At 44.8% G+C, this 18,760-nt stretch overlaps 1 protein-coding gene across 1 annotated transcript; it reads right to left on the reverse strand.

The window, feature by feature from the left end:
* Positions 1-297: 297 nt before the first annotated feature.
* Positions 298-18,672, reverse strand: PRUNE1 (prune exopolyphosphatase 1). The gene is made up of 8 exons (XM_033923156.1): positions 18,370-18,672; positions 8,697-8,801; positions 6,889-7,091; positions 5,194-5,378; positions 4,853-5,011; positions 3,407-3,501; positions 3,145-3,303; positions 298-922 (listed from the first exon to the last, which is right to left on the reverse strand). The coding sequence occupies exons 1-8, from the start codon at positions 18,406-18,408 to the stop codon at positions 404-406; spliced, it is 1,464 nt and encodes a 487-aa protein (XP_033779047.1). The 5' UTR covers positions 18,409-18,672; the 3' UTR covers positions 298-403.
* Between the last annotated feature and the right edge of the window lie 88 nt (positions 18,673-18,760).

The raw sequence follows: 18,760 nt of genomic DNA on the forward strand, positions 1-18,760 counted from the left end.
CCGACAACTGAGCACAAGGTTGATGGCGCGCCGAAGAAAAGCACTATTTTAAAGGGTTCCGACGGGGGGGTGTTGGTGGGGAACCCCCCTATTTTACTTAACAGACATCGTGCTGGCTTTGTGGGGGGTTTGGGGGGTTGTAACCCCCCCTCATTATACTTGAAACTGAACTTTTTGCCTGTTTTTTAGGGAAAAAGTTCAGTTTTAAGTATAATGTGGTGGGTTACAACCCCCCACAACGCCAGCGCAATGTCTGTTAAGTAAAGTGGGGGGGTTCCCCCCCCCCACACTCCCCGTCGGAGCTCTTTAAAATAGTGCTTTTCTTCGGCGCGCCGTCAACCTTGCGCTCAGTTCTCGGTGCGCCGTTGTCTCGCGCGATTTAGTCCCGTCACCGTCCCTGGTGTCACAGCTCTCCGTCACCCGTGCGGCTGGCATCCGAACCAGTCACGGTGATCTGATTCAGTTTCTCCAGGAATGCCTCTGCAGTCAGTTTGGGAAGGCCCCTGTCCAGCGGACACCCTTCTACCAGGCTGTTCATGGGGGTGGGAGGCAATGGGGTTTCCTCATCCAGCAAAGGGTCATCTGGCTGCTTCCTGTACCCTTGGCATCCCAGCTCGGCTTCCTCCGTAAGATCCCTGCCAGCTTCCTCGAGAGGACCGTAGCCCTCCGGCAGCTGGTCTCCCGCTGTTCGCGAGCAGCAGCTCCTATGAGCTTCCTTCCGGGGGTTGCTGCTTTCCGCTCCTCCGAGTTGCATTGCGCTCACTAGCTCTCCACTGCTCAGGAGGTGCTTAAGGACGGGCAGAACTTTTTTACGGGAGGCAAAAGTGTTACCCTGGTTGTAGGCCTGGAGGTCGCAATAGGGACTGGGTAAGGGAGACAGCTGCAGCTCAGGATTTTCGGAACATTCCAGGGCTCCGCACACCTAGCAAGAGGAAGCAAAGAAAATAGTTATTTAATCAGTCACAAAATGGGAAAAGCATTCCGAGCAGAAAGCAGCATAGCTATGTGAACATAACCGTTCAAGACTGAAGATTCATTTACCCAATATCCTGTTTTCAACAGTGGCCAGTCCAGATTACAAGTACCTGGCAAGATCCTAAAAGAATAGCAAGATTCAATACTACTAACCCCAGGGATAAACCGCAGTTTTCTCCAGGATTACCTTAATAATGGTTTATGGACTTTTCCTCCAAGAACTTGTCCAAACCTCTTTTTAAACTCAGCTACGTTCGCTGCTTTTACCACGTGCGCTTTCAATGAGTTCCAGAGCTTAAGTACACATTGAAAGAAAAAAAATATGTATATATTTTGCTATGTAATTTCACGGAGTGTCCCCTGTTCTTTGTACTTTTTGAAAGTGTAAACAAATCGATCCACTTGTACCCGTTTTACTCCACTTAGGATTTGGTAGACTTCAATCCTATCTCCCCTTAGCCGTCTCTTTTCCAAGCTGAAGAGCCCAAACCTTTTTAGTCTTTCCTCATACCAGAGGAGTTCCATCCCCTTTATCATCTTGGTCGCCCTTCTTCAAAATTTTTCTCGCGCCACTATATCTAAGCTGATAAGAGGTATGGAAAACTTTACATACGCCGACAGGTTGAAAATGCTGGGGCTGTTCTCCCTGGAGAAGAGGAGGCTTAGAGGAGACATGATAGAAACCATCAAGATCCTGAAGGGCATAGAGAAAGTGGATAAGGACAGATTCTTCGAACTGCGAGGAACCACGAGCACCAGGGGTCACTCGGAGAAATTGAAAGGGGGCAGGTTTAGAACCAATGCTAGGAAGTTCTTTTTTACCCAGAGGGTGGTGGACGCATGGAATGCTCTTCCGGAGGTTGTAGTAGGCGAGAGCACAGTAAAGGGGTTTAAGGAAGGTTTGGATAGGTACCTAAAGGATAAAGGGATTGAGGGGTACAGATAGCAGCAGAGGTAGGTTATAGAAGTAGAGGTAGATTATAAAGGTCAAGAATTCACTTCACAGGTCAAGGACCTGGTGGGCCGCTGCGGGAGCGGGCCGCTGGGCGAGATGGACCTCCGGTCTGACCCAGTGGAGGCAACTTCTTATGTTCTTATGAGACCAGAATTGAACGCAATACTGCAGGTGAGGTCGCAGCATGGAGCTTTATCTTTTGAATTTGAGTGAAATGCTGGGGTGGCCGTGTTAGTCCAATATAAAAGGTACTTTCTTTGGTTTTTGTTTTATTTCTATATATCTTTTGAACTTGGAAAGGCACGTACCCAGTTTATCTTGTGACAACAAACGGTACACAAGAGGGACTTGCCTCGTGTACACTTCTCTCCCCAGCCACCCATCAACTGCTTTTCTTGCAACATAAATTAATACAACTTGCATCCAACAGAAGCTACACAGCTGGAAAGAAAAAAATCTAAACCAGACGGACTTTTGCAGGGCTGTCTGGAAGCAGTCTCATTTCAGTGGGTGTGCCATGCGATTCTGACTCAGCTTAGCCTTCCCTGAAACACCAGCCAACAGCGCCATCTAGAGCCAATCACCACCTCTCCGGTTTTGGATACTGCTGGATTTGAAGAGCTGAGATGGACCCCGGGACTCGGGCTGGGAAGTACATACTAGAGAGTTGCGCGGGGACAGAAATCCCACCCATCCCCATCAGGATCCTCTCCGTCCCCACCCGTCCCCGTCAGGATCCTCTCCATCCCCACCCGTCCCCGTCAGGATCCTCTCCGTCCCCACACATCCCCGCAAGGAATTACCTCCATCCCCGCCCGTCCCCATAAAAAGCAGCAATTACTTCTGACAGGATCATCAAATCCACAGTTTCTTTTGCTGTTTTCCTTGTGGAATCTCTTTGGTGGAACCCTTTTTTGTTTTCTGTTCAGGTAATTAACTTATAAACCCCCTCTTTTACTAAGGCTGATGTTTCCATTATATTATATGGACGAACCCTTCTTCCAAAGCCTTCCATCCCCGTGGGAGTCCCTTTGGCTAGAGGGGGGTCCCCGTGGGAGTCCCGTGGGCTAGAGGGGGGTCCCCGTGGGAGTCCCGTGGGCCAGAGGGGGGTCCCCGTGGGAGTCCCGTGGGTTATGGGGGGATTCCCACGGGACCCCTGCGGGACCCGTGGGATTCCCGCGATCCCCGTTCCTGTGCAGACCTCTAGTACATACCGATTTTCTGAGACGCTCATCTCTGCTGTAGACGGCCAGCTGCCTAAATGGTTCATGCCTCTCACTGAAAGCAATCATCATGGTAACCAAAACGTTGTAGCCGTGCCGCTGGCAGAAGGTGGACAGATCCCGGTGCAGGTCCTTCCTCTGCAAAAAGGCCTAAAACCAAAACACGAGATGGAAAACATCCAAATAAGGAAAACAAGTCAGATGTAAATAAGAAAAAAATGAAAGACATCCCTTTTTTTTATTACACATCTACCTCTAGGTTTACGTATATGGCGCTCATGGCGAGGTTGATGTCTTCTTCAGAAAGTACTTTCAGGTCCTTTCTTAGCATCTGTTCAGTGGTCAGACCTGGACACGGAGGGAAAGTCGCATGTCAAAAAGGGACACTGGTTCATGAATGAGGGCAATTTCCAAACTTCATTTGCACAACTGGGGGATGTTATCAATGTTGGTTACTATTAAGATGTGTTATTCTATTTTTAACCCCATTTATTAGTAACTAGGTCTCATGGCATAAAATGGAGCCCACAATGATAACTTCTCCCCTTGGTGTGATGTTTTAAGCTCTGGTAATCAGAGTTGAAATTGTGATGTCATAATGCCTCATTCCACCAATGCCTAAGAGCCAAACTCATCAGTGATGTCACAGTGACTTGATTCTCCTAGACTGGGCTCACTTATTAATAAATAAGGCTATTACCTGAGGTTGTGGGTTCAAATCCCATGCTGCTCCTGTCATTTAATCCCCCACTGCCCCAGGAACATTAGACAGAGTGTGAGCCCCATCGGGACAGATAGGGAAAAAATCTTGAGTACCTGAATGTAACCAGCACCAATGAATGATCTCAGAAAAAGTCCAAATGACAGAGAGGAAAAGGTCTCGGTAACCCAGCAAACAATCCAATCAGGATAAATTAGTTTGCATTAGCAGAGTTCCGGTCTCTTTCATTGACGTAAAAAACCTCTCTGTAAAGTACTTTAACTTTAATTAATTTGTCCTTTTTTTTCTTCTTATTTTAAATTTTATAATAAGTTAGGAACAATCAAATTCAACAGAAATCAAAAACTTTAAATCCAAAACTTATCTTTAGTGTGGTGCACAGATTCCCTCTGCACTATAAACCCAGTCAAAGTTTATTTCATCCCCGACGGGACCCGTTTCGCCTTGAATAATGGCTATATCAAGGGTCGGAATTTTGCAGGGGATGCTGGACGTAGAAATCCACTCGCTGAACTCCTGCATGCGGTTAAGGCAGAGTTTACGGGGACGGGACAGGGAAATTGAGTTCCTGCGGGAACGAGGACAAATTTGTCCCTGTGTCATTCTCTAAGTGGGATACTTCCCTCACAGCTACATCTCCCCAAATGTGGGCTGCAGCATGCACTATGTCTGCCCTACAGCAATTAAAGGCCACAGCCGTGCTCCAGAGCCTTCAATACCGCAAGCGCTGCCTGCAACAGAGGAGAGGAGCCAGGTCTCTTTGAAGAAACTTACACTCTCAATTTCTCACCCTCCAGGAAACATTTCCTCGAGAACGATACTTGACTTTCTGCTCTCGCTATGTGTCGTCTTTGTATCCCATGGAACAGAAACTAAGAGCAGGTCCCTACATTGTGCAAAACACCGGTGACAAAACTCTTCCTGCTTCTTCCATCTCCGGCAAAACCCCACTGCGCTCTCAAACATGGTGAACGGTACCTGACACGTCAAACTTGGCTTTCTGTAGCAATTCAAAGGTAGCGCTCCTCTCTGGGAGATCTGGAAACCGCGATTCCAACAGGGTTATATACTTGCTGTCCTTCGGGGTCACCTTCCCAGCCTCTGGGGCCATATTGACGCAATCGAGAACAATGGTGCCTTTGAAAGGGGGCAGAGAACAGTATTTCAGCACACATGCCAATTCTGATTCTGGCAGCTTCAGAAAAGCTCAACTGCACATTTAGACTTTCAGACACTAAAGGGGATGTTTACCCTGGATTCATACTGGTATCAGTGAGCTGACCCATCCTAACATTTTTCCCCTCAACCCTTGTGCTCACCGTGTAAGAGAGATGCCACTTGTGTATCCAGAATCTGTGAAGCCCCCATCAAGATCTTCTCCGTCACCAGGGTGGCACAGGACCCCACCAACTCTGCAGTGACACAACACTTAGGGTTGCATCTTCTCTCCAGCGGCCGGTGGTCAATGACCTCAGTCACCACCTCCTCCAAGATCACATCCCCACTGTAGAATGGAGAAGAGAAAAAAAAAATCAGGTAAATCTTTCACAGCGGCCAGATTGTGCTCACAGATCTCAGAAAGAGCTACAGTCTAGACAGGAAACTTTACCAAAGCGCTTCAGTCTACTGTAGAACTAAAAATCATGGGGAGAACGGAAATGTTTTAAGACTCCTGAGGTACAGAAAAAAAAAAAAAAAAAGGAAACCCTATTGAACCAATAAAGTAGAAAAATACCAGAGAATTATGTTCCCCACATACAGGTCACCCAGGACATCCTCATTCCAAACAACAAGAAAACAGATACAAGGAAACTGGACATACTGGTAAAAGAGAAAAAAAAACCCCACCAGAACGACATGGATCATAAAAAATTCAATCCCAAGTCATAGAGAGAGAAAAGCAATGCAGCCAGAGATTAAGAACATGTGGCAGGAGGAAACAGATCAGGGTGGATAAAAATAAATGATTAAAAAAAAAAAAAATTAAAAAAATCAGATTTTTAAAAAAATAAAATGCTTTTTTGAGGAAAAATCTATCTAGTTTTCTATTTAAGATACACTATAGTACAAAAGTTACTCATCATGAAATAAGAATTAGTTTTTAATTGTGTACTGTAGCATGAGGCTGTATATTGATGTAATGTTTAGAATTTTGGGTAAATTAATTCTTTTTTTTTTTTCTTTATTCATTTTCAAATCAAATCAACAAGTGCACAAAAATACATCATACAAGTACTGTAATTCCAAAATAGCACTATAATATCTAACACATAAAATCTAACGTAATGTAATAGTGTAATAACCCCACCCACCCATCCACCCTTCATCACATTTTCAACTAAAATAGAATATACACATGTTATATACCATATCTTGTAAAATTACCCCCCAACTCCACCCTCCCCCTTGACTGTGCTAAATACAGTTAAGAAAGAAAAGGAAAATTAATTCTATTAATCCATTCATAATGTCATAGGCAATTTTTCTACCTAGAAGATATTATCACAAATGCTAAGTTTTGCATTTCTCAAAACTGTGAATTTGTGTCTGCAGAGATAACATGCTGCTTCTTCACAGCAAAAAAAATAGAGGACGGCAGGGTTTTTATGCCTTCCTCTGGTTTTTAGAGTACAGTATATTGAGCACATTTATTAAACTGTTTGAGATATATTGATATTTTTGTTTATTTGAATTCTCTTGTATTACTTATTTTATTTGAGAATTTCATTATTTATTCCTTACCTCTCTAGTTATTTATTTGTAAAGATTTAAAATTACCACATCACTGAGAGTCAAGCCAATGAATTCTGCGATTCTTATAACCTCTCAATTCAAATAAACATAAACCAGATACTAAATTTGTGATGTGAAGTGTTCAGGCCCACATCTAGCTTTCACTCAGCCCCGGATCCTACACCACAATGATAGCATTTTTACACTTGCACATCTTGGATCTGTCGCAGACTTGGAGACGAGAATGCCACAGCGAAGCAAAGGGGTGGAGGCCCACTTGCCTTGGCAAGACGTTGTGGTCCACCAGACTCAGGGAGAGGAGGCCCGCCCGATGGAGAGCGTGAAGGTCGATTTCATCTCTGAAGACCAGGTACTCCTCTGGGACGCCCCTCTCCTTCAGGAAAAAGGTGCATTCTGTTCGGAGCGGAAACTCGGAGCGCGGTGTGTTCAGCACCGGGACGAAAGCCAGACGCGCGTCAGAAGTCTGTCAGTGAGAAAGCCAGGAAAAGCGACATTCACTAGCACAGCACACACATGTATACTGTACAGCGATAACTTGTAACAAATCTGACATAAGGGCTAGGGGTAAGCAGGAAAACACAGCCCGAAAGAAATACTACTCGGGAGAAGACGTCACATGCCAGAACCTGTTATGGTGTGGAACACCTTCATGGCATCCAATCACATTCATTCACAACAATTTTTACCATTTTGTATTTAAGAACATAAGAAGTGCCTCTGCTAGGTCAGACCAGAGGTCCATCGTGCCCAGCAGTCCGCTCGCGCGGCAGCCCATCAGGTCTTGGACCTGTGTAGTAGTCCTCTATCTGTACCCCTCTATCCCCTTTTCCTTCAGAAAACTGTCCAATCCCTTCTTGAACCCTAGTACCGTACTCTGTCCTATCACACCCTCTTGGGAGAGCATTCCAGGTGTCCACCACCCGTTGGGTGAAGAAAAACTTCCTAGCATTGGTTTTGAATCTGTCCTCTCAACTTTTCCGAATGCCCTCTCGTTCTTGTAGTTTTCTAAAGTTTGAAGAATCTGTCCCTCTCCACTTTCTCTATGCCCTTCATGATCTTGTAAGTCTCGATCATATCCCCTCTAAGTTTCCTCTTCTCCAGGGAAAAGGGACCCAGTTTCTCCAATCTTTCTCTATCTCTCTCTCTCTTTCTCTCTCTATTTCTGTGTCTCTCCCTTTCTCTCTCTCTTTCTTTCTATCTCTCTCTCTCTATTTCTCTCTGTCCCTCTCTACTCTCTCTATGTCCTTCATGATCTTGTAAGTCTCTATCATATCCCCTCTAAGTCTCCTCTTCTCCAGGGAAAAGGGACCCAGTTTCTCCAATCTTTCTCTCTCTCTCTCTCTCTCTCTATTTCTGTGTCTCTCCCTTTCTCTCTCTCTTTCTTTCTCTCTCTCTCTCTATTTCTCTCTCTTTCTGTCCCTCTCTACTCTCTCTATGCCCTTCATGATCTTGTAAGTCTCTATCATATCCCCTCTAAGTCTCCTCTTCCCCGGGGAATAGAAACTCAGTTTCTCCAATCTCTCTGCGTATGAAAGGTTTTCCATCCCCTTTATCATACGTGTCGCTCTCCTCTGAACCCTCTTGAGTATCGCCATATCCTTCTAAAGGTACGGCGACCAATATTGGACACAGTACTCCAGATGCGGACGCACCATCGCCCGGACTAGTTCAAAGCATGTTTGTGGATGCTTCAATATGTACTTTAGCCCACTAATTAAAATGGGGGAGGAATTATTTTTCAGTGGACCAGGAACTCGAAAGAGGTGCGATAACTGCTGCCTCTCCCCCCCCCCTTCCTCAGGCCCCAGAGTGCATGAAATGTAAATCAAACCCACATGCACTTTTGTGTAACATGTGGTGATCCCTTAGTCCCAGGTGCAGTGAATGCCACCTCCTAAGCGTTCCATCCCCGGCAGCCCCAGTGATTAGCACCCAGATCTCCACTGGACTGGATGAATCTAGAGGGTTTTTAATGCGCTTCCACCGTAGTACCTTCCCAAGAAGTTATCACTCCACTTGTGAAAATGTCTTCTGCTCCTAAACTCAGCTAGAAACCAAGGCAACCAACCTGCGCCAGATAATATGCCAGGACGATTGAAGAGACCGCAGAGTCCAGGTCACATGACTCGTTCCCCAGGACAACGTGCAGCTGGCGGTTCGTCTTCTCGGCGTGCTGAAAATACAGACACAGGATCACTGAACAAGGCAAGGAACTCTAGTTATTTAGTTGTAAAGATATAAAATTACCACATCACTGAGAGTCAAGCCAATGAATTCTGTGATTCTTATAACCTTTCAATGTGATCTTAAAACAATTCAAGGCAAGGAACATGGTGTGGTGGGAATCAGGATGATGTGGGACCACTGCCAAAGCTCTGGGATATTTATTTGTTGGGGTCATCCTGAGACTGTTGGCAGGTTCATGCATTCCTCGTTGCCTCAGCTTATGGTGCCCCAGTGGGCAGAAAATAAGGCAAAATTCACTGCAAGAAAAGTGGTCCATGTTAAGTTTAAATTATAAAACGTCAGAGCCGATTTGTTACTTTTGGAAACCACTACATTTCCTCCCCCATTGGCTCTATCAGAAAGGTCCACCACATTTCTCCCAGCAGCAGGCAAAAAAAATCCCCCAAAATATTAGCGAGGAGATCAGCTAAACTATTTCTATAAACCCCCTCCCTTTTCATGCTTAAGGCCATTTCTGAACCCCCAACGCCAACCAGGTGGGTGCAGAAAATTTCCAAAGTAAACGCCCAGTTCAGAAAATTCACACACAAAAACCGTGACGAACTGCTGAACCCAAAATCCAACATGGAGAAGATGAAACACCATCGACTGTAGAAGGGTTGGCTGGCATCTGATGGCATGAGGGCTGTGGCAATTAGCAATCGCAGGCGGGCATCAAAATGTACCACGGTGTAATGGAAATCTGCCACACGGTGGTATGTGTGCATATGTGTGTCGCCATACAAACATACCCGTACAAAGATTCAAAGCAGGGAAAGTGCTGCAGTGCCTTCAAAGCAAAACATCTGTGCGACGAACAGAACGACGCAACCTTTAATAAACAAACTTCAAAACAGTTTGTAAATACAGCACTTTCCCTGAAGAAGCCTGGGTTGTCCTGGCGAAACGGAGGCCAAGTAGGGCTTGAGCAGTGCTGGCGTTTCATCGTGGCGTTTATTGTATAAGAGAAGTGCTGTTCTTAAAAGTTTTGTGCAGAGACGAGCAACGAAGCTAATAAAGGGCATGGAGAACTTGGAAGACGAGGAACGACTCGAGAGACTGGGATTGTTCTCCCTCGAGAAGAGGAGACTGCGAGGGGATACGATCGAGACTTTCAAAATACTGAAAGGAATCGACAAAATAGAGCAAGGAGAAAAAATTATTTACAATGTTCAATGTGACACGGACAAGAGGACATGGACTCAAGCAAAGGGGGGGGGCAAGTTCAGGACAAATATCAGGAAGTTTTGCTTCACGTAACGCGTGGTGGACACCTGGAATGCTCTCCCAGAAGAGGTAATTGCGGAATCCACCGTTCTAGGATTTAAGGGTAAGCTAGATGCACATCTCCTTATGAGAAGCTCAGAGTGATATGGGGACTAAAACTATGCCAGGGTACACCTGGCGGGGCCTCCGCGTGTGCGGATCGCCGGACTTGATGGACCCAGGGTCTATTACGGAGATGGCACTTCTTATGTTCTTATGTTTTTGCATTTAAATAATTCAGCACTGAAAATGCACTTTGCTATTTGCACTTTACACATTAGTAATCACATGGGGTTTTGGCCAGGGATCTGAGACATGACCTGCTTCATTTGCTAACTTAAAGGCAGCATTGTGGCTTTTTCAAGATCTCCGAGGCGTTTTCATCCCCTTATACATTGAAGTGGTTTGAAATCTTTGGGTGTGTTTGTATGTTGCAGGCAAATGAGACTGCGGACACTCGATGTCTTCGGACCGTCAGGTGCAGTTTATTCAAATAATTAAGAACAAGAAAAAAACAAATAATAATAATAACAACAGCTTATATACCGCAATACCGTGAAGTTCTATGCGGTTTACAAAGATTAAGCAAAGGTACAAATTGATTGACTTTAAGAGGGGAGGAAGAAAGAGGGTTAATAGGACAGGAAATCCATTTTTGAGGAGAGAGTGATCAATAGAACAAGTTAATCGCTATAGAGGGGAGAGAGAAGAGAGGATCAGTTGTCTAGATACTTTAGGAACAGGTGTGTTTTCAGACGTTTCCTAAATTCCTCATAAGTAGTGGGCGAAAGCAATTGTTCTAGGTCTTTACCCCATGATGCTGCTTGGTGCGAGAGAAGGAATTCATGGTGTTTTTTCAGTTTACAACCTCTCATTGGGGGGGGAAACGAAGTTGGAATGTGAGCTTCTCTTGTGTCTGTTGGCTGAGAAGACGAAAAGGTCAGTTATAAATTTAGGGGCAAGTCCGTGTTGTGCTTTGAAGCAGAAGCAGGCAAATTTAAACTTTACGCGCGCCTCCATTGGCAGCCAATGCAGCTGCCGGTAGTAGGGTGTCACGTGGTCAAACTTCCTCAGCTCAAAGATCAGTTTGACCGCTGCATTTTGCATCAATTGTAAACGCTGCATGTTCTTTGGGGAAATTGCTAAATAGGCGATGTTGCAGTAGTCAAGTAGACTCTCAGTACCAGGGATTGGACTAGGGTTCTGAAACAACACCACAATATAGATACTGTTCACATTTATCATGAATGGACCCAACACGGGCCGTGTTTTGGCTAAACACGCCTTCCCCAGGGATCCGAGATGCTATGAACCAGCCGTTTATAAATGTGGGAAAAGATGAAGGGCTTTGATAACCCAAATGCTGAAGTCCGCGTGCAAGACGCAAGATCGCAGTGCTAAATGCAGTGCCGAGGCAAAAAAAAAAAAAAGACGCCGTGGGAACGGGAACGTTTAAGTGAGGAGAAGGAGTGACGTGGATGAATCCTATTGGCCTAAATTCATGATAAATGTGGACAGTATCTATGTTGTGTTTTTATTGCTCTTAATTATTTGAATAAACAAGTTTCAAGTTTATTAACTTTTAATATACCTACCATCAACTGGTATCTAGCCGGTTTACAGTAAAATGTTAAAAATAGGGATAAAAGATTATATTTATAAAAGGAGTTAAAGAAAGTGTTCATTAAGGATATGAACTGGACGAACTTGAAAGTGATGGTAAAAGGGGGAGGGGGGGGTAAAGTTACATAATTAGGAGAAGAAGAGAAAAAAAAAGAAAAAAAGAAATGAAGATTGAAAGAAGAATGGAGGGAGAGGATAAAACATGTAGGATGGGATCGCTTCATAGAAGCGGTTGGTTGAGTAAGAAGGAAATGCTTTAAGAGCAGATGAAAGCATCTCGAAATAAGAAAGTCTTTAGGCTTATCTTGAATCTATCAAGTTGTTTTCCACAATGTTGGGGCAACTACTGAAAAAATCCTTTATAGAGGGAATTGAAAGGAAATTCTGGTCAGCTGATCTAAGTGTACGTGTTGGGCATTGTGGAATGAGAAGCTTATCAAGGTAGGAAGGCTGATGGTCCGAGGACATTCGAGTATCCACAGACTCGTTTGGAACTGCTCTTCTTTTCCTGTGGAGTTTCGGGTCATCTTGGAGTTTGGTTGGGGTTTTTTTTTTTGTAAATCTTTATTAGTTTTCAATTATTAGCAGTGCAATACAGTGAATTTAAACATAAACGAATCAAACAAAAGCACTTTAAATATACGAATATTTCAAAAACAAACATTTTCACACACCCCCTCCTCCCCTTAACTAATGAAAATAGAACCACATGTATAATTTCAATAAATTAGATACAATGAATAATAATGTTTTCCCATCGCCCTCCCTCGTCAGTGGTATCGATGACCCAAGCTCTACATTAATTTGACCCCATATCGACTTTCATCTTGGTTTTGCCGTGTTTGTACGTTGCACATTTTGTGAATATACACCTTGAAGTTGCAATTTCATCACTTGTTCCCATTAGAATGAACCCCAGGGACTGGATCTAAAGTTATATTTACCAGTACTTTAGATCCAGGAGAAAAAAAATATGTAAAGCCTAACATCAGGAGGACTCAGAGGGCAGAAAACCTGAGGAGTCCCTGCTTGTGGGCCCAGTTCCCTGAAGAGACCTCCCCGTTGCCCAGCACCTCCGCTCGCTGACCTCACTGACTGTAATGATGGATAAACAGCATCCCGGGCTATCAGCCAGTACTCCAGAGATAAGCAAAGACAGCAGAGATAAGGACACGCGGGGAGGGGGTGCATTTTATTTTAAAAGGTTACTGTACAAAACAGCGCCAGATGGCTCTAGAGAGAAGGGGGGGGGGGAAAACAAGACGAAGGAACCTGCAATTTACAGAGGGGGGAAAAAGGCACTTTAGGAGCTCAGTATTTATAGAAGCATCACTGTAAAAGCCCATTTATATTAATAAAGCATGAGCAGAAGCAAACAAGGCCACTTTGTGGCTAAGTAGCTTTCCGTGTGGCCCACTACCATCTAGCTCACACTAGGGAAGTGGGGCTCGGAAGATAGCTCGGTGCCAAACGTAAAGAACCTTTCACGTCCCTTTGCTTGCCGAGTAGCAACCGGGGAGCCACAACCACCAAACGAGGCAGGTTGTCTTGGAAAATTAGCTTTAGCGAAGCCTGTGGCTACAAAACGTAGATGGAGGCCGAGTCCTGTGTCCGGTTTTGGAGAGAACTTTTGTGCAGTGGTTATTTTGGCGAGGCTGTACAAGGTTGGATTGCAAAATCCGTTGACCCCTGATGCAGGCAATGCGTGCTGAAACGCAGCCCATGTCGGGTTTATCAATAAAGGCCTCTTAAGATAAAGAGTGTTGTAGACCATTGAAAGAAAACCTACTAATGTAAAAGGTTATTGTGGTTCAGACTGCACTTCCACACTCTCTCATCTTTTGTAAATCTCAGGTTTTTATAACTTATATTATGTTATTGAATGTAAAAATCAATAAAGGACTCTTGACGATCTCTGGTTTGACGGCCCTTGCTGCTTTTGTTTATTTCTACTGCTACAAAAATACCCATAGAAAGGGTCCCCATCTTCACCTGCAGGCAGATTGGGGGGGGGGGAATAAATCAAACCTCTGTGCATACTTCACCTTCCTGATCTCCTGCCCTGAAATCCTCCCCTCTTTCCCTGGCTAAATCTAGAAAGCCTACGGGCTGTTTGAGTGGGGATGGGGAGGCACACGGTAAAAGAGGGCAGATAAGAACTTGCACCGGCCATATAGTCTGCCCAACAAGGCGGCCGGAGGTGCGCCTACCGCTCTATGCGGCCCCAGCCGCCCGTGCTTAAGTGTTGGTTGCCAAGTCTCCAGCACACCAACCATATAGGCAACCAGATACGATGGGAGTCAAGTTTTCTTTAAAATTTGATGATTGATGGGGAAGGCGGCCATTTTGACCAACTGGTTGTCTACTGCTCCGCCAACTTATAGTCAGTGGAGGTCTATGATGATTGTTCATGCATTTCTGGAAGTGACAGAAGTTTGGGGATCAGGACACTGTGGAAGGTCGTCGTTTCTGTTCAATTTGGGAACATTTTGGGATGGATCGCACGCCCCATGCTCGCAGCAGATTGCTGAATATGTGCAGTGGACGGTTTTCTTTTTCTTGTTGTGCTCAATATTGTTTCCTGGGTGGGGGGAAGGGGTATGTTTGGTGTGCATTTTAAAGAAAATTCTTGTACTTTGCTTGGCGCATTGTCTTGCACTTTTATATTTAATAAATACATTTAAACATAAAATTTGATAAAACGCTTATTAAAATTTCTAAGCGATGTACATCATTTAAAAAACGTACATGTCTAAACAATCAGCAAAACTAGACTGACTAGAGGCAAGTTGGAAAAGAAGGGGGGAACTACAATTTTAAAGTAAAGGAGACATTTAAGTGATGGACAAAAGGAGGGTTATAACCATGTTGACAGTATTCAACTGACCAGTCAAGATATCTCCCCTCCCCCCCGAGCTAAACCGCAACCCCACTCGCACTATGTGACAATAAAGTAATCTATGACACTGGAATTGCCTAAGCTTCCCCTGCGTTTTGCAATTTACTGAATAGGAGTTCTTTGAGGAAAGGGGGGGGAGAGGATACCAGCGATATGATGCAAGAATCTGTCTTCAGTCTGGTTGTTTTCAGTTCTCAGGCAACTCAGTTTACCACAAAGAACCATATTTACTCAGCTAAATGGCTGTGAAAATTGTTCTCTCCCAGCTCTGCCAGCTGTGTGGGAGCAGTGGGTGCAATATTGAGCAAATGCCTTCATTTCATCAGGGAGGGGGAACTGCAACATCAATCATTTTGAAAAGTCGGTCACCATTGGTTGTTTTCCGACATCTCACTTGCGGTTCTATGTTCAGCAGTGCCACTCCTCTGTTTCGGTGCAGGATCCAGTGTTTACAGATAACATGACACAGGGAAGTGCCTTTAGCTTTTCGTCCAAACATGCTTTCTTACACCTGACCTGACCTGTAAGGGCTCCGGTTCTAGAATCATGATTTGAGAAAGCCGATCAGCGAATTTAATCACTTTAATGAGAAGATCAAGGTACAGCACAGACAAAAAAGCTGGTGCAATCTGGCATCTTTTACATTTGCTAAAAATGCAAGGAGATAGCAGTATAGGTTCAAAGGATGTAAAAAAAAATCAAAAATCAAACGGAAATTTAAAAGTATCTTAAGGAAGGATGTCACCATATCTTCCTTTCAGTTTGCTCCGATTAGGGATTCCCTTTTAAGAAGCTACTAGATTTGCTTTCAGGGATATTAATAATCAATGTTTATTAACGCTTCTGCTCTCTGCTAATCAGACAAAACAAACAGCAAGATCTCTGGCCTTTAGTAAGGGATGAATCAAGGGTCGCAGGACTTCAGAAATAAATCACTCTTTCCCCGCCTGGGCTTCTATTGACATTATATGGGAAGGCCTTAATCATATATCAACCCTATAAATATAAGCAAATAAGATGAAGGCAAGATAGTTGATCACGTATAATCAATTCATCAGTTCTAATGTCATTCACAACTTCAAATAAAGGTCAAAATGGCATCTAATGTAAGAAATATTATTTATTAAGGGTATCATAAATGTCCGAATTATGATAAAAATAGAATCTTAGTCCTTATTGAATATTCAAAAAGAAGTATGGTGGACATATCATAAATTATACAGACTTCAATCTTGATAACCTCTTATGATATATACCATTCCAGGTTCCTGTCTTGTATAGTGTTATAATCATTTATGTCCACCGCCCCCTGCCAAAATGGATTTTTTTTTCTCTTTTAAATTTTTTTACTATGGATTACATTTAATATCCTATAATAATTATGATCACTCAATTTATTGAATTTACTGTTATAAATACTAACGTTAACTATTTTAAAATTAAAAAAACCCTAAAAGTATGAAGTGCTTGTGCATAAGACCTAATTAAATAATATACATAAAACCTAATTAATTAGTATACGTAAAGCCTAAATAATTAATGTAAGAAATGTAAATTTAAATATAAATATAGAGTTTATCAAAATTCATGAAAATATCGCTATAAATGAAAAAAAACAAAAAAAGATAGAAAAACATGTTTGTAGGAGATTCAGATTACTTAGGTTCTCTTAGACCAGTGGTCTCCAATTCAAACCCTTTGCAGGGCCCACATTTTGGATTTGTAGGTACTTGGAGGGCCGCAGAAAAAATAGTTAATGACTTATTAAAGAAATGACAATTTTGCATGAGGTAAAACTCTTCATAGTTTATAAATCTCTCCTTTTGGCCAAGTCTCCAATAATAATATTGTCATTTATAGCTAAAGAGACATATGATCAAGAGACTGTTTTATTTTACTTTTGGGATTATGATAAACATACCGAGGGCCTCAAAATAGGACCTGGCGGGGCCGCATGTGGCCCCCAGGCCGCGAGTTTGAGACCACTGTCTTAGACAATGTGAATAGAATATAAAGCTTATATATGAAATAACTGTCGTTTAATGAAAAAAGGCAACACTTAGCTTGCTATATGGTGGGACCTGCCACCATCAACGTTGATGTGGCGAAGAAACTCCCTTCTATTGAGGGCAGTTTCGAGGGATTTCCTTCTCACCATGGGTAAAACTTAACCTTATATATCGGGTCTTCAACCAAAGGAAGCTCGACGCGATTAATAATAAAGTAAAGTGAAATACAAGAGAGTTAGTTTTCAAGTTTTTAGAAGTTTACGGAAGAGTTGGAAGGAACTGGGACACCTCAAAATTAGGGGGAAGTTCATTCCACAATTGGGGAAATTTAAACGCCAAGAGAGCTGCTAAAATTCTTAGCTCCTTGAATTCCTTTCCCGGAAAAGAAAGTTTAAAATCGACGAATGCCTCTCGCATAGGAAAATCTAGAAACATTCCATAGCGGGAACAAGTGGAGCAAAGATACTATGTCAAATCTTAAAAACAAGACATAAACATTTAGGGCTCCTTTTACTAAGGTGCACTAGCGTTTTTAGCGCACGTGGGAAATTGCTGCGCGCTACGCGGAAAAACTAAGGGCTCCTTTTACGAAGCCGCGTTAGCGGTTCAACGCGCGTTAACAGCGCACGCTAATTTGCTGGCCGCGCTAGCCGCCACCGCCTCCTCTTGAGCGGGGGTTAGCGCGCTTTGTAACAGGAGCCCCCAACGCCAGCTCAATGCTGGCGCGGCAATGTAGCGCGCTATTCCGCGCGTTAAAGCGCTAACGCAGCTTAGTAAAAGGAGCCCTTAAACGGAATTCTAAAATAAACCGGGAGCCAAAGGAGTCACGTGGTGGAATTGGCTCTTTCCAGAGATCAACTTCTCTATCTGAACTTCTTAATAAATCAGTGCATCCTGTTGTTGAAGATCCTCATTTGCAAAGCCCGAAACGTACAGATTTCTTTTTTTTTGGGGGGGGGGGGGACGACGACACACTTTCGAAATGTCCCAGTAAACCGATTGAGACGCATGTCATTTTGAGAGCATCACTCCCACGGGGAAAAGAATCCTGCAGGAGCAAAGGGCAACAAGGCAGGACGATGGCATTTTCACCCACTTGCTGAAAAACTCTCGGCTACCCGCGATCCCCCCACAAGCACTTGACAACTGCAACCTCCCCCCCCCCCAAAAGCACTTGGCAATTGCAACCTCTCCCCCACAAGCACTTGACAACTGCAATCCCCCCCCCAAAGCACTTGGCAATTGCAACCTCTCCCCCACAAGCACTTGACAACTGCAACCCCCCCCCCACAAGCACTTGACAACTGCAACCCCCCCCCCAAAGCACTTGGCAATTGCAACCTCTCCCCCACAAGCACTTGACAACTGCAACCCCCCCCCCAAAGCACTTGGCAATTGCAACCTCCCTCCCAAAGCACTTGGCAATTGCAACCTCCCCCCACCAAGCACTTGACAATTGCAACCTCTCCCCACCAAAAAGCACCGGGCACTTGCAACTTCCCCCCCCCCAAGTACCGGGCACTTGCAACCTCCACCCCCCCCCCCAAGCCACTTGGCAATTGCAACCTCCCTCCCAAAGCACTTGGCAATTGCAACCTTCCCCCCCCCCAAGCACCGGGCACTTGCAACCTCCCCCCCCTACCACCGGGCACTTTCAACCTTCCCCCCCCCCAAGCACCGGGCACTTGCAACCTCCTCCCCACCAGTTGCCCCTGTACCTGAACAGCAGCCCGGCAACCCTGCAGGAAGCGCTCCATGGCGGCAGAGGGAGAGCGCGCGCGCCGGCCGCAGCTAGAACGTCGAACCTTCCTCCCCGGGCACTAGACGGCACGCGCCACCCCAGGGGCCAACCAGTCAGGGAGCAGGGGGCGGGGCCGAGAGAGAGAGAGACTGCGTGACGCGCCGCGGCCGACGCCGGGAGTTGTGGTGCCGCGTCCTCCGTGACGTCGCCGCGGGGCGTCTTAAAGGGGCCGGAGCGGGAGAGGAGGGGGAGCGCGCGAGAACCGAGCCGCACGGGCCGGGGGGTCGCGGCGGCTTCTTGCTTTTCCCGGAGCCTCGGCGCTCCAGATCCTCCCGGTCCCCCTCAAGGCGTCGGCGGGCGGCAAAGGG

The sequence above is a fragment of the Geotrypetes seraphini genome, chromosome 16 (assembly GCF_902459505.1).
Source record: "Geotrypetes seraphini chromosome 16, aGeoSer1.1, whole genome shotgun sequence".
Taxonomy (NCBI): Eukaryota; Metazoa; Chordata; class Amphibia; order Gymnophiona; family Dermophiidae; genus Geotrypetes; species Geotrypetes seraphini.

What these genes read in the sequence shown, in the direction of transcription:
- PRUNE1 (XM_033923156.1), bottom strand. Translation starts at nt 18,408, where the DNA reads ATGGAGCGCTTCCTGCAGGGTTGCCGGGCTGCTGTTCAG. An exon ending in CCATATACGTAAACCTAGAG is followed by an intron (nt 3,304 to 3,406) that starts GTAGATGTGTAA and finishes TTTTGGTTTTAG; the next exon opens with GCCTTTTTGCAGAGGAAGGA. An exon ending in ATGAGCGTCTCAGAAAATCG is followed by an intron (nt 923 to 3,144) that starts GTATGTACTAGA and finishes TCCTCTTGCTAG; the next exon opens with GTGTGCGGAGCCCTGGAATG.